Here is a 15,498-nt window from a genome sequence, read left to right on the forward strand (position 1 = left end):
GCAGAATAGAGTGTCACTATTACTTCTCTTGGTCTAGATACTATACTTCCATTGATACAGCTTATAACCACATTGGCCTTTTTAGCAGCCTCATCACACTGTTGACTCATGCTCAACTTGTGGTCTACTAGGATTCCTAGATCCCTTTCACATGTAGTCTTGTTAAGCCAGGTGTTCCCCATTCTATATTTGTGTATTTCATTTTTATGCCTAAGTGCAGTACCTTACATTTCTCCATGTTGAAATTCATTTTATTAGTTTTGGCCCAGCTTTCTAATCCATTAAGGTCATTTTGAATTTTGATCCTGTCCTCTGGGGTATTAGCTACTCCTCCTAATTTGGTGTCATCTGCAAATTTGATAAGTATGCCCTCTATTCTTTTATCCAAGTCATTGATAAAGATGTTGAATAGCACTGGGCCCAGGATAGAACCCTGTCATACCCCACTGGTCACTTCTCTCCAGGATGAAGAAGAGCCATTGCTGTGTACCCTTTGGGTTTGGCCAGTCAACCACTTACAAATCCACCTAATATTTGCATTGTCTAGCCCATATTTTTCTAGCTTATTTGGAAGAATATCATGGGGAACCTTGTCAAAGGCCTTACTGAAATCAAGGTATGCTATATCCACAGCATTCCTTTTATCGACCAAGCTGGTAATTTTATATATATATATATATATATAAAATAAGTTGTAAAAATGGTAAAATAAAAAAAAATTGATGGTACTCAAGACTTTATTTAGTTCTGTCCTCAGGGGTTCACAGTTGGTTTTTCAAAAGCACTATCACCTTTACGTTTAAGACATGATTTAAAAAAACAAAAACCTTTGCTGCTATCCCTTTGCTGCTTTTCTCTATGTCAAGTGACTTAAATAGAAAGGAAGGGATGTGAGTGACTTTTTTGGGGTCACTGTCTTCATTTAAATTGTATGTGGAAGTTGAATGCAGGTGACAACATGGGAGACCTTCATGAACCTCTGGTTGTCCTGACACAATTACTTATATAGGACATGGCTGGTTTAAACTTCAGGTATGATAGATTAGTGGTGTCCTGCTTTCAGTAACACAAGAGGTTTTCTGCTTTCCTTACCTTGAACTGAACACAAGTGAAAGATGCCATTTGTCTCCAAGAGTTCTGCCGTGTTCTGGGAAGGAGTAGAATGACACAATGTTTTGCCTTCTCTTTTGTCTGGCATGCTTTAGGATTTTTATTAATTTTTTTGCAGTGCTAAATATACAGTTACACCACTGTGGTCTGGATCTAATTACCATAGGGGACCATTTATTAAATATTGTTAACAAGTTGTAGACTGAAATGATTTAGTCAAGACAAAGCTGCAGGTTGAAAGGAAGCATAAATATTAATCTGTCTGTCACCAACATCACATATGTGTTAGGATCTTGGATGCAGAGTTCATGAGCAAGCAGGAGGGTTAGAGAGGCTTCTGAGCCCCACCATTTGGCAGGATAGGCAGAATAGCCATGTGCCTAGAGAAGTCTTTTCCCCTCTTTGTCTGCTGACCAATTCATTAGGAAGTGGAGGGGTGGTTTTGTTCCCATCCTGTACAGCTTTTTTTACCAGTTGCCATTCTGGTTGGGGTATTTTTGGTGCTGTAATTTAAAAAAAAAAATCTTTTCCAAGGTCTAAGCATTCTTTGGGAATTAAAGTTCTCTTTGGGGTTCTTCTGAAGAGAATGAGCATTTGTTAAAGCACATTTTACAGAAGCTTTCAATTTTTACAAATGTTTCTGCTATTTTCCAGGCTACCACTTTTAAATACATATCTAATCTCTTAACTATTGCACCATGTGAGATTCCCCCCCCAATAAAATAATAATGTAAAAAAAAAAAACGCTTCTTTTTGTGCAGATGTGGACTGCTGGCCAGTGACAAGTGCAGGACTGTTTGTAAGTCTTTCAGGCTACCACTAGCAGATGATCTTCTACGAGCACTACTGGCTTCGTAAGTCTCATTCTATTATTATATTTCATGTAAATCAGGGATGGGAAGACTTTTATCTGTCCAGGTTTACATTCCCCTTGGTGAAATCTGTTAGTGGTCACACACGCAAAATTCAGCAATGGGTGGGAGCAGAGCCAAAAATAAGTGGGACAGGTCAAGTTGAAATAGTTCAGACCACAGAACATGATAGGATCTAACAATTGCAGCATCATTTCTATGGTGATGGGACCTCTATTCATTGCTCTGGCCCAGATGTTCTACAAAAAGCTGAGGATGTTCTGTCCACTTTGCATGCTAACCTCTCTTGAATGGGAGGACGGGGACAACCAATGAAGTGGCTTTGCCCAGTGCCCATTCAGGATATCAGTAGGATATATATGAGAAGCCCCTCTTCCTTACATGGGAGGCTGTTGGCAAATAGAAAAGAAACTTTTCCCTACTTCCTTCTAAGTGGCAAGTTTTTAACCTTAGAGGTGTTGGATGTGTATACATGAGCAGCAATCCTTTGAAGCCACTTTCAATTTTCTGGAGCAGAAAAACTATTCTCCACCTTCATTCTGAAGCACATAAAATGTTAAGTTGCAACCAATTCAGCAACTTGCATAGTCATGTGTATCCTTATAATTTTTCTCAACATTGATCCTTCTACATGCTAATTTCTTGTTTTGAGTGAAAAAAAACTTTGTTGTTTTGCTTCTAGATACTGCATTGCACTCTGATTTAATGTACTGTATTAGAAATTTTGAAAGAGACAGGAATATTTTTTAAATGTGCTGTTCAGAAAACTGTTTCAGTACTGATGCTTAACAAATTGTATGTGGAATCTGGGGGGGGGAATTGAAAATCAGAATCTGAAATGTCTTGAATGTGAAAGCATTCAATCAGTGCAAAAGAGGGATTGGTGGTACTGCCATGCTGACTGCTTTGAAATGATGAAGTGCAGGTGTAAAGAGTTATGGTGGCTATCCATTGTTCTTGTTTTGTTGAGCAATATTCTTGTGAAACGGCAGTGTAAAAGTTGTCCTTTTAACTTGTACTACTGGAAGTAAACCATCTCTGAGTGTTCCTTGCTTCAGAAAAACCTATAACTAGGGTTAAGTCACTGTTTCTCAAACTCTCATATGTGATGAACCAGCAGATTTCCCCCCCAGTGTGTCAGGGAGCAGTATCATATTTGTGCCATATTATTTTTGTTTTGACATTACTGTGTACTCATGTATAAGTCTAGAAATTTTAGTCAAAAAAATTGACTCCAAAACCCTGAGCCAACTTATCTACATGTCAATGTAAGTACAGTCCTTTTAAAATAAGAGTTAAAACTACAGTACTTGCATTAACCCATGGCTAAGTCAATTCAGGTTTATTGGGTCAATGTTTTGACTAAAATTTCTAGTCAAAGGAACCAACCCCTGGTGAAAAGCAAAAGTGTAATTTCTCATAGAAGCACTGACTACTCTGTCATCAATATTTGCTAAGTTCTTTGGCATTGTTTTCATTTGCTTCATCTTTTAAATCCTTTTTGCATGCCTCTACATTTTATCCTTGACTTAGCCATGTGTCATATCAAAATCCATAATTTTGACCCCCAAACCTGCCCTCAACTTATGCACGAGGTCAATTTATAGTTGAGTATATGGTAATTTCTTGGAGCTTGCCATGAATCAGCAACCAGTAGTCCCATGGATAACCATTTTGAATAGCACTGAGTAGCATTAAAAAATGAGTAAGAAAATGGTTTGGGGAAGAACAATCCTTAAACTAAATAAAGTAGTGTTTTGGACACTGGTTTATTTACTGTAAGTGTGTCTTAAGAAGTGGGAGCCCAGTGGAGAAGGTCAAAGCAATTCACTGGAAGGGAAGTGGGCCTTTTTCTGGCCTTAAACCCACCAAAGTTGCCATCCCTTTAGTCTCAGAGGTTAGCTGACACTCATAGTCTCCTCTACTGAAAAACTACAAGAACAGTGGGCCTTCTTCCACAACTGATTTCCTCCTGCCCAGTTAGCCTCCCTCTAGTCCTTAGTTGTTCTTTTTCTGGGGAGCTGAAACTTTGTATTATGCAGGAACTGAATTGTAGAAAGTGAATAATCTAAGACTTGAAATGGAAGATCCGTTTTTCAGTATTTTAAGTCTTTTTATAAGACAGTGCTAAACAATCTTTTCTTTATCTGAAATGCCTAATGAAAATAAGGCATATTTAGCCAAATATCTTGCTTCCTCATAAAACAGAATTTTTAAAAGCTACATTTCGGGGAGTTCCCCTGCGGTAGGCAGATGAATGGCTTTTGCAATTTGTTGCACATTAATCATTTTCGACACCTGGTCTTGAGCATTAGTCAAAGGGAGTAAAATAATTCATTTTTAGAACTCCCACTAACCTGAACTGCCAAAAGGTGATTTGGGAAAGCTAGAATGTGGGAGTGAAATAAAGAATTCTCTGTACTACTTCTGTTATAAATAGTAATAAAACAGATGCAAACAGAAAAGAGAATTATGTATTATCACTCCGTTATAAATGTACTAGGTATTTAAAATGGGGCCTTAATTTCTTTGAACTGTAGAGGAGAGGAGGAACATCATGAGACCAGATTGGATGTACATCCCAATCTTAAATTTTATTTTTTCAAGTGGAATTTGGTTGTCCCTGACTTGCATCAGTCATTGAGAAGTTAATCCAGAGTGCTGCCTTTCTTTGAATTGTGTTCAGTGCTTTAGAATCAGAGTATTAATCTGAAAGGATGCTACAGGATCTCATATTGTGTGCAAAATATAGATATTAAATGAATTTGCCTTTGTCATTTGTTAGGACTTAAGACAAAGGGTATGAACAGTTTCATTCACTTCAGTTGTTAATACTTAATGATCCTGCCCTTTAGAGAGTATTGTTGTCAACTCTATTGATTTTTGTTGAATGACCCAAGGATGGCCTGCTTCTATATAGGCCAAAAAGCCTAGGACCAATGGACCAAAGGAGACCAAACTTGTCTCTTTTCTGTTTTCATTCAAGATTTTGCCATACTTGTTGGAATATTATTTAAAAACCAGATCCAAACTGATTTGAAAACTGGAACATGATCCCAGTTATTTCCTGAATAATACAGTTCTATTTTTATAGAGTGGAATGAATGTGTATTTCCCCCCCAGCACATTAACAGAGCTTGAATTTTGAAAGGAACAATGAAAAGAGACATAAATAAAATAGGTCCAGCCTCTTCTTGATGATGGTAGCTCTCTCCCAAAGCAGTAGGCTCACAGTGTGGATCCACCTTTCTCACTGGAGGCTCAGAAGTATTACTGTAGTACACCAGCACCTTTCATAAGCTAAGAGTGGCATTTGCAGCCTTTCTGGATAGAGAGAGCCTAACCATAAGTTCCTGTGCAGTAGCAGTTTCCAGGTTTGACCGCTGCAATTTGTCATACAGCAGGATTCCTTGGAAGAGTGATCAAAAACTGCAGTTGATAATACATTATTAGATTGGTGCCTGGAGCTGACTTTAAGAACACAGTATGCCAGTACTGAAAAATTTCTTTGGCCAGCATCCTGTAATAACTTACACATAAGTTTTATTTTGAATGGGCTGTTCCAGGCTCACAGAGGAAGGAAAACTCAAATTGAAAACTAACTCCCATCCTCCTTAAATTGTGATGGTATCAGCTGCTTTCTCCATCATTTGAATCACCTCACCCTCCTCTCCCCACTGATAAGTGACAATGACATGAGCCCCTCCGAGGGCTTGACAGCTTCTGGCATGGAAGAACACAAAAATGCATGTGTGGAATTATGTGCAAATATTGTCTGCCAGTCTGATCCAAACACAGTTCAAAGAGCTAGTGCTGACCCATAAAGCTCTATACAGCTTGGAAACTGCTTGTGTATTGAGAATCTTACCCAAGGCTCTTGTCCAGGTAGCACTGTCTTCCAAGGAGGGTGTTTAGGGAGAGGGCCCTTTTTACAACATACAAACAAGAGGTGGAGCCCTGTCAGATCAAACCAAAGATTTACCTCACTGAACATTCCATTTCTTCAGTGGCCATCCACTATGAGAAGCCTAGAAGCAGGACATTAAATAAAGTGGGATTTCATAGGGACTAAATGCCCCAAGAGAGCCAGAATGGCATAGTCATTTGAGTGTTGATTCTGGAGACCGGTGTTTGATTCCCAGCTTGGCCATGAAACCCACTGGGTGACCTCAGGCAAATCACATGCATTCAGCCTCAAGGGGAGGCAATGGCAAACTTCTTCTGAACAAATCTTGACAAGAAAACACCATCATAGGTTCGCGTTAGGATCACCATGAGTCAGAAATTACTTGAAGGCACACGGCACCACCACTAAATAGCCCACTGGACCCCATCTGATCTTGGAATCCAAGGAGGGTCAGCACTGTTAGAACTTGGATGGGAGATTGCCAATGAATACCAGGTACTGTAGCCTATATTTCAGAAGAAGGAACAAGCAAAACCATCATTGAGTGTTCCTCGCTTAAGAAAACTATTAAATTCATGGGGTTGCCATAATTCAACAGGTGAAATGGGGGGGGGGTGTACACACACACACATGCATAGGCTAGGGAGAGGAGAAAAAAATAAGGACACCTTCACTCTTCTTAAGAACACAGCATCACTGTGCGTTGCTCTTCTCCAGCTGTCACCCAGGATTCATGCTACAAGGTTGAGGAATATTAAAAAAAATTCTCTTGTTTCCCATTTCATCTTCCTCCTCTTTTCCTTTTGTGTTCTTTTTAGATCTATGCCTAAACAGAAGGATGGCCTCTTCTTTTTTTATTGATGTGTATGCCACTCGTGCCATAGGTGCTGTAAGAAGCGCCAAAAAATAATAATAATAATGGGTGGAGGAAGCCTAAAGAGAGGTTTCTTCCTTTCTTACCCATGCTTTTCTGTGTTAGACACATAGAAGTGTCTGGAGTCTGCTTCATTGATCCGTGATACTACCTAATAGAATGATTTGTTTGAAAACACAAGCAGGAAACAAGCATGGGAGAAAAAACATAATCTTCTGTGTGTGTGTGTGTGTTTTAATGCATGTACACTATCTCTAATTGATTCTCTAATTAATGAGAATCATTAAGCCCTGCATGCAGCAACATTGCCTCCTATACAACACTGAATAGAATAAATTGTATAAATCAGCAGAAGTTTATTTTGTATAATAAGGTTTGAATCCAAGATCCAACTAGCCAAATAGCTACTGCCATTCCCTAATATTAACTAACTATTAGGACAGTGACTGAAAAATAGAAAGTGTAAAATCTCTAAGCAATGGAGCTCAGAAGTGGACTGACAAAAGAAGCCTCTGCAGAGGGACAAGTGATTCTGCTGTGCCTTGGAGCCCTATCTTTTCTTAACAACTAGAGGTTCAGGCAGTTTCACACCTCAAACTTTCATTACTTAGCTATCATAACTAGAAAATGGTCACTTTTACTTTCTTATTTGGTGTTTTGTAAGCCAGCCAAATATTATGGCCGCAGAGTGCTAAAAACCCATTAATAAAATTACAGGATGTTAACACAATGAAACAATCTAGTGTTCCCTCATAGGATCCTTATATGATGAAAGCTAATAGTAGTACTGTACAAAAAAATCTCTTTCAGAGAGCCAAGTGTTTTGTGAAAGAATACACTTTGTCCTAAGACCCATGTGCAGTCAGGTTTAATGCCAGTTGAATTTTTATTGGCTGTGCTTGTTATTTAAATGCAAAGGACTGGGAATAATTATTATCCAGGATTTTGATTTAATCTCTAAAATTTGGCTATTTATTGGTTCAATATTTTTATGCGATAAGTGATTGCATATCCCAAACGAGAAGAATAAATGTAATAATGCAAAACACATTTATGGCAACTCTCCAGATACCCCATCAGCAAGCAAAAGAAGGAACATAACCAGTGTTCTGATTTGGCTTGGGCATCACTAGCCTACTTTGTTTTTACTTGATCGTGTTAGCTTTTCTCTTTGTTTGTGCCTGTGTGTATTTTTCCAGATATTTGTTTCTTTTTTAAAAGGAGAATCCAGCAGCAACCTTTATGTTTCTTGCTGACAAAAAGTAATTTATCTGTACCTGTAAGGTGTCAAACAAAAACCTACTGTATTACTCCTATAGTTGACTTTTACATATTCACAAAGGATAGTCAGGTCTGTGGCAATTTGGCTTCTGAATGTTAAAATGATCCACTAAGTCAGGGCAATGTGTGGCCCTAGAGATGTTTTTGGACTGCATCTTCCACTAGCCCTAGTGAACATAGCTCATGGTAAGGGATCATAAAATTTGAAGTCCAACATCTGGATAGCTACATTTTTCCATCTCTGTACTAAATCTTGGATGGGCAGAGCACAGTTCTTGGGGCTCCATGTCTTGCCAAAGCTGATTTGGCAACCTTCAACTTTCCAGACGTCAGGAACATATTTTTTCTATCGCCATAGAAAGGGTGAATGGGCTCTCATGGAAGCCTTAAGAGTGAGAATACACCTTTTAAACAGGTTGTAGACCCCTCCCCGCCACAATATTTAACATAAAACTATTTCATTTACAAAACTAGAAGTGAACTTCTAGCCACTTTTGTATGTTCTGGTGAGGAAGGCTTGGCATTTTTGGCTATCTGGGTAGCTCCTAGAGAGTTGGAGGGGCAGAAAACTGGCCCCTAAACCCACTTCAGTTGTCCACCCCTGCTATAAGGTATCACCTACCTGCACTAGCAGGTCAGTCAAATTGAAAAGACCTCAGAGGCAGTGTACTTTTTGAACATTTCGTTCTTTTATTTTCTACATTGCTTGTTTTCTGTTTTGAATTCTTTCTTGAGTTAAAAGAAGAAATAATTAAATATGAAAGAAAAAAAACCCCAGCATATCTTTTACATGTTTATTTCACATTGCTTACTAGATCTAACTATTAAACGGTAATCTGCCTTCTTTGAGGTGCCATGTGTTGAGCATTTTTTTTTAAAAAAAATGCCACATAGAGAGTGTTAGGACATAGGATAGCCTACAGCCTTCAGGGGTGCTCTTGCACTGCATTGCCCTTTCTGTATGCACAGTTGGATAGATAATGGTAGCACAAAGCATTAGACAGACTTGTCTGGCGGAAAGGAAAGGGACATGAACACAAGGTCAAACCAAGTGCCCCCTTCCGTTTTTCAATAATCTTTTATATGTGAGTAGAGGTGTAACATTTCTGGAAATTTTGAAGCCATGGGGGGGGGGGAGACCCCCCAAAAAAAGACATCTATAAGGGGGAAACTGAAAAACGGAAGATAACTTGGTGTAGCATAAAATGACAATATGTTTGATATCATGTTTAATGGTTTAAAATGTAGTATTTTAAAAGATTGCACATTTTTTACTTTTATTAAAATGGTGCATTAATTGTATTTCAAAATTGTACTGCTTTATTGTTGTTACTTTTAAGCATCTTTTGTGAGCTGGCTTCTGTCCAATTTGGGAGAAGGGACAGCATATAAAATAAATCAATTAACTAAAAATACAGTTTATTCAGAATATGATTACAGACTGAAATTTATTTTGTTAGGTAATTAGTTACAAATAGAGCCATAAGGTTCTGCCCCTTAAGAAACACTCGAACCTCTTTGGTTTTGCCAGTTTGAGAAACATACAAAAACGTCTCCAGTAACACCAGAGGAAGCCATCAATAATAATAAAACAGAGAAAATTATTTTGTCTCCACAGTATCAAGTAGACAATGTGCTCATTCCCATAAAAACAACTGAGGAAAGGCAGGAAAAAAACAGCTCAGGAATTGTAATGGTCTGATATTGTATATCATTTGTATGCATCTGAGGAAGTAGACTAAAGTCTACAAAAACTCATGCTGCCAATTTCTTTCTTTCATTTAGTCTCAAATGTGCAACAAGATCTCTCTCTGTACTGATCCTACAAACTAACATGGCTATATCTTTGAATTCTGATACTGTAATAGTTTTATTAAAAATATTACATTGTTTTAGAAATGATATCGGGGCAATAAATATATGAATACTTTGCCTCAAACATTTTATTTATTCTGACAGAAAATGTTCTGTAATCTAATTTTTAATCCCCCCCCCCCAATTTTTCCCCATTGTTTTATTTTGTTTTTTGTCTCTGCCTTCATAGTTCTGTTTGTGAGTGCAAGGTATCATCATGATCCAGACATTGGTAATTTTAATGTTGGATTACTACAATATTTTCTGTGTTAGGCTACTCTTAGAGTTGGTTTAGAAATTGTAGTAAGTGTAGAATGCAGCAGCTAGGTTAGTGACTGGGTTATCCCATACATATTACATATAACTTGAAGGATCTATGCAGGCTGTCAGTCTGGTACCAAGCTGTTTTTAAGATGTCAGTAAACAAGGCCTTGTACAACTCAAGACTAGGCTACTCAAGGTTAAAAAAGATAAATTTATTTAACATATGTTAAGACATCATGAGGAGAAAAATACGACATGCTGTGTGTATATATGTGTGTGTGGTATATATCGTATACATCATATTAAACTTTTAATCTTATGATTCTTTCTGTCTATCTATCTATCTATCTATCTAGAGAAAGAAAAACTCATCTGCCCCTTGAATTCATGTTCAGTTTGGGTCTTATAATTTTAAAAATAGTTCATGTATACAGATTGCATACCCCTTATCTGAAATTCGTAGGATCAAGATTGCTTCATAATTTAGATTTTTTTTCTTTTGGAATACATATATTTGCTTATTCATTGTACATAATACACAATATGCAATAAACAATACAAGTAGTGTAGTACATGCTGTATTTACTAGGCTGAAAAGGGGTGCAAGGGATGTAAGGTTGAGAGAAACACAGTGGATATGTGGAATGGCAGAAATCCAAGTGTAGTGACCGCTCAACATTTAACAGATCCTTGTGTCTCTCCCGAGCCTTGCTTTTCATTAATTTGCTACTTGTGCTGTGTATGAAACACAAGGCTGGCAAGAGATCTGACAGATGAGCAAGTGGGAGCACCATAGCCACCACCTTGAAGATGGAAGCTAGTGGATGGTGGCAAACATTTTCAGGTTTTGGAGGCTTTCAGATTTCCTGATTAGGGATGTAATGATATTCATTGTTGTGCTGAACAAAATAATTCAGTGTAAACCACATGCTGAGCATATTTGCATATCTACTTAGGTGTGAAGATTGCAAAGATCAAGTAAATTATAAGAAATTGGTTGATGGGCTCAACTGGAGAGAGCATCCAATTCCAGTCTTTCAAACCATTTTGATTCCTCTACAGGTAAGCAAATATATTTCTGACTGATGGATTTGCATAATATTCTCAAGAATTCTATCCATAGTTTAGGTATCCAGCTAAGAGTATAGGAAGGACACTGATACTATTCACAATTAATACCAGTTTTACTTGTGCAGGAATTCTAAACCTCATAGCATTATGTTCTACTGGAAACTGGTATCTGTTAGGTCTTCACACAGAAGTAGTCTTCCTTCTTTCTACTTCATATTAACATGTCTGCCAGAAAAGTCCCTGGTAGCCACACATCCACGGTTGGTGAGAAGGAGACCCTAGCATGTGTGTAGGAGCTTCTATATATATGTCAGAATTCTTACTGATTGGAGATCTTTGGCTATGTTAAAGAGCTTCTCTGTGGTGTTATCTCCATGATATAAGGCTTCTTCACATTGATATCAAACCTGTAATTGCTAGAATGTGTGCCTGGTAGCCTTTAGAATGAAGAGTGAATACACCAGTAAATAGAGCTGAATCCAGCAAAATAATCCCTATCCCAACGGAACTTGAGCATCCGTGGATTTTGATATCCGCTGGAAGGGGGTCCGGAATTGGATCCCCATGGATACCAAGGGCTAACTGTATATTTATTTAATAGTATGATATATCAATACCTGGGCAATGCAACAAGCATACCTCCACTCTGGAATATGAACATCCCCTCCCCAAAATGGGGATCAGGATTTTATCAGGTAAACAAACAAACAAACCCAAAACAGATTGACATAAAATCTTTCAACATATACACCTACTCCAAGGATGAGGTGAATCACCAGGCTTATAACAGGGAGGAATACTTAATGTAGATCAGCTGTCAAACTTCATTAATGAACAACATTGCTTGTTTGGAGCCTCCCTTCTTTTTTCTACCTGATTTCAGCAACTCAGTCTCAATTGCCTCCTTCCTTAAGACATTGGTTCAGTTGCCAAAACAAGATCTTAATTGGTTTTGTTTTGCCAGGTTATGTATCATGTAACTTATGTAGGCTAGAACTCTGGGACATGCAGAATTAGCAACCATACAGCATCCCAGGCTCCTAACCATGGTGGAAGGGGAGGATACAGGTCTGGAGGCTTGGATATCCAGTCTACACCAGGGTCCAGTAATGCTCCTTGTACCAGTTCCTTTTTGCATGATTCAGAGAACACACACACACACACACTTTGCCAAGAACCCTTTCACCTATCCAGTGGCACCTTGTTTCTTTAATATCTCATGTATAATGACCATGGTCTTGACAGTGTTTGTTCTCAGTACCACATGAGTAAAGATCTTACATACTATTTCTACTATGTAAAACAAGCTGCCTTCTGCACAGTCAGTTCTATATACAAGCTCTTTTTATCCCACCCCTCCCTCCTGCATAGATTCTCATATATGCAGAATTTTAGTAGCTGTTGTCTTAATGTTGCTAGAGTAGCATATACAGCATTAATTTTAATTTTATGGTAATTTGAGATTTTAGAATTGTGCATTTTTGGGAAGCCCAAAAGATGCTTAATTTTGTGTGGTATGAACATACAGCTTCCTTTTAAAGCTCTTCAAGGGAGTGAAGAAGCTTCTTGCAGCAAAAGCATAAATTTGTACTTGGCAGTAAATGAAAACAAAACTCTACTTTCCATTAACTGTCTATATAAATATAAATTTAATATTTAATATAAATATTGAATGGTGAGGACTAGTGATAGATGGGGAAAAAATCATACCCCCATGTACTTAATTTAGAAGTGAGAGGGTCTAAACATATACGTGCATTTGTAGTCGAGGTAAACTACATGTTGCTAGCCCTTAGTAAAAAAATAACAAGCAAAGAATTGGCCCCAGTTTACACAGAATTTAATTTCTAATACACTTCCTGCTGCATGACACTTGGATTTAGAATGGAAAAAATATATATTCAGTTTTATTTTGTGATTCATTTGTTTTTGCTTTAATGGTTTCATTTGCTGAAGATAATCTCAATGAGTACATTTTAATGAAGCAGGGTGCTTAGGGGAAATAAATTAGCTGATGATATCAAGGAAGGGATGGGATTTGAATCTCCCGGTTGAGATCTTTGAACAGTATCAATTATATCTTCATCTCAGGGGTGATTTACAGTGCAGCATTTCTAGAGTGTTTGATGATTATATTTGACACACAGAAACATCAACCTACATTCTCATTTACTAACGAAATCCACAGAGATTTATTTAATAAATCTTCTCATCACTGTGATGCCCTAATAGCATTTCCAAGTATACTGTACCCAAGATCACTTTTCCCCAACTGGAATAAAATCTAGCAAAAGTGAAAAAGAATTTATGTCCCTAAATTCCAAAGGACTGGCTTAAGATGAAGTTTTTTTTCATTTCCCCTCTTTCTCTGACAACTATCTAAATGATGTATTTCTCAATAGGATTATAGTATACTTTGCAGCAGAACAGTTGATTCTGTCTTTATATCTGTCTTCCCAAATGCTGCTTTCAGGCCCACCTATGGGATTACCAACTCTATTGTTTTGTCTTCAGCTGCTGACAGGGAGGCCTAAAGAATGTCATTTTGGTCGATAACGGCCTGTTATGGGCTGGCAGCAGCGGTTTTTCCGCCGGAGGGAAGCCGCAGGCACCAAACTGCGTGGCTTCCCACTGGCAGAAAAAGAACCTGAAAAAGGGGGTTCTTTTTATGCTGCAGCAGCGGTGTAACAAAAGTGCGCCACTGGCACACTGGTTACATAAGTGCCATGCGGTGCCATGCAAATGCTGCATCGTGCTTACGTAACAATGGCGGCCCCTATGCATACAGGGCGCTGCTATTGTTATGTTGCCATGACGTATTAGGGTTAGGGAGTGTATACATGGTGCTTTCTCCCTAACCCTAATGCCAGCCGCTTATTGGTGGTTTGTACCGCGCCAACAATATGAAATGACCTGATACATATCTGAAAAACTCATGTGTATATTGGAACATAGAAATACTCCAGTATTTACACTTATCAAATGTTTTGATACTATTTTTGACTCAACATTTAAAAAAAAATACATCTGAAAAACCCTGTTCTGAGAGAAACACTTAAAATATTTATTGTGAAAGTAAATATTTACTTAAATACAATTTTCTGTATTTTTTTAAAAAATTGCATTCTTATGAGTGAGCACCTATAAAAGTGGCATGTGGTATAGAAAAGATAGATTTGGCCATATCTGATAACTACAGCATTTGATTTGTAAGACTTTAGGGGGGAAATCAGGATATAAGTATTTAATTCAAAATCAGAAGAGTTCAGAAAACAGTATGCCATGAAGAGCTAACCAAAAACCTTCCTGATGTTTGAGTTCAGTGTTTAATTCTAGATCTGTTTTAAAGAGCTAATTGTATCCTGATATAAAAACATTCAACTGCTTAAAAAAACCCCAAAAAACAAACCCAGAAAATAAGCCAAAGGTGTTATCCCTGCTCTGTCATTTCATAATTCCATTTGCAGGAAGATTTATTAATAGAAATGAAACAGCTCTCCATTTCATACTGTTTGATTCAGTTTCTGGCCACTTTCATTGCAGCATACAAATCTAAACATGTTTTCACTTTTTATTCATTATTTTCAGTATGAAGATGAATGGAGTGGGCAGCCACCAACACTTCCAGTGAAAAAAGTCAAGTATTTACTACTAATAGAGGATGTATTTGGCATCGAAGATTAACTATTCCACACATCTGACCTCATTTGGATAAATGTTTCAACTTTCTTTGGAAAGCTACTGTACATTTTTATTTAAACAAAATAAAGAATTAGAGTTGTAGATTTTTTGGGGGAATGTAAGTTTTATTTTATATTTTCTTGTAGACATATAATTCATATACTTTTAAAATATTTTGCACTTCAGTAGATTGCACCTGTATGTGAAAGATCACAATAAAAATGATATAAATGCACCTTTATTTTATTATTACATCAGAATGAAAACTGGGAGGCCCTGCTTCTCCTATTGTGGCAGATTTTGGCATGAAAAGGTGTGCCTGGGAAAATTTTGCCACAGACAGAGAGCCAATAAGTCACTACAGTCCTTTTGACACCATTTTAACTGCCATGGCTCAATGCTGTGGAATCCTGGGATTAATAGTTTTGTGAGACATTTAGCCTTCTCTGTCAAAGCGCTCTGGTGCCACAACAAACAATTCCTGTAATTCCATAGCATTGAGTCAAGATAGTTAAAGTAGTGTCAAATGCGATTATTTCTGCAGTGAGGATCCAACCCATGGTATCCTTTATCAACCTGCAATA

At 37.7% G+C, this 15,498-nt stretch overlaps 1 protein-coding gene across 2 annotated transcripts in view; it reads left to right on the top strand.

Moving 5' to 3' along the window:
- The window catches only part of EFHC2 (EF-hand domain containing 2), an 82,284-nt gene extending 67,180 nt beyond the window's left edge, over positions 1–15,104 (top strand). For both annotated transcript variants that reach the window (XM_042456299.1, XM_042456300.1), the window contains 3 exons: positions 1,872–1,964; positions 11,119–11,224; positions 14,822–15,104. In XM_042456299.1, coding sequence (XP_042312233.1) covers positions 1,872–1,964; positions 11,119–11,224; positions 14,822–14,917 — 295 coding nt within the window. In that variant the 3' untranslated portion in view covers positions 14,918–15,104. The remainder of the gene's footprint in view (positions 1–1,871; positions 1,965–11,118; positions 11,225–14,821) is intronic.
- Positions 15,105–15,498: the final 394 nt, after the last annotated feature.

The sequence above is a fragment of the Sceloporus undulatus genome, chromosome 3 (assembly GCF_019175285.1).
Source record: "Sceloporus undulatus isolate JIND9_A2432 ecotype Alabama chromosome 3, SceUnd_v1.1, whole genome shotgun sequence".
Lineage (NCBI taxonomy): Eukaryota > Metazoa > Chordata > Lepidosauria > Squamata > Phrynosomatidae > Sceloporus > Sceloporus undulatus.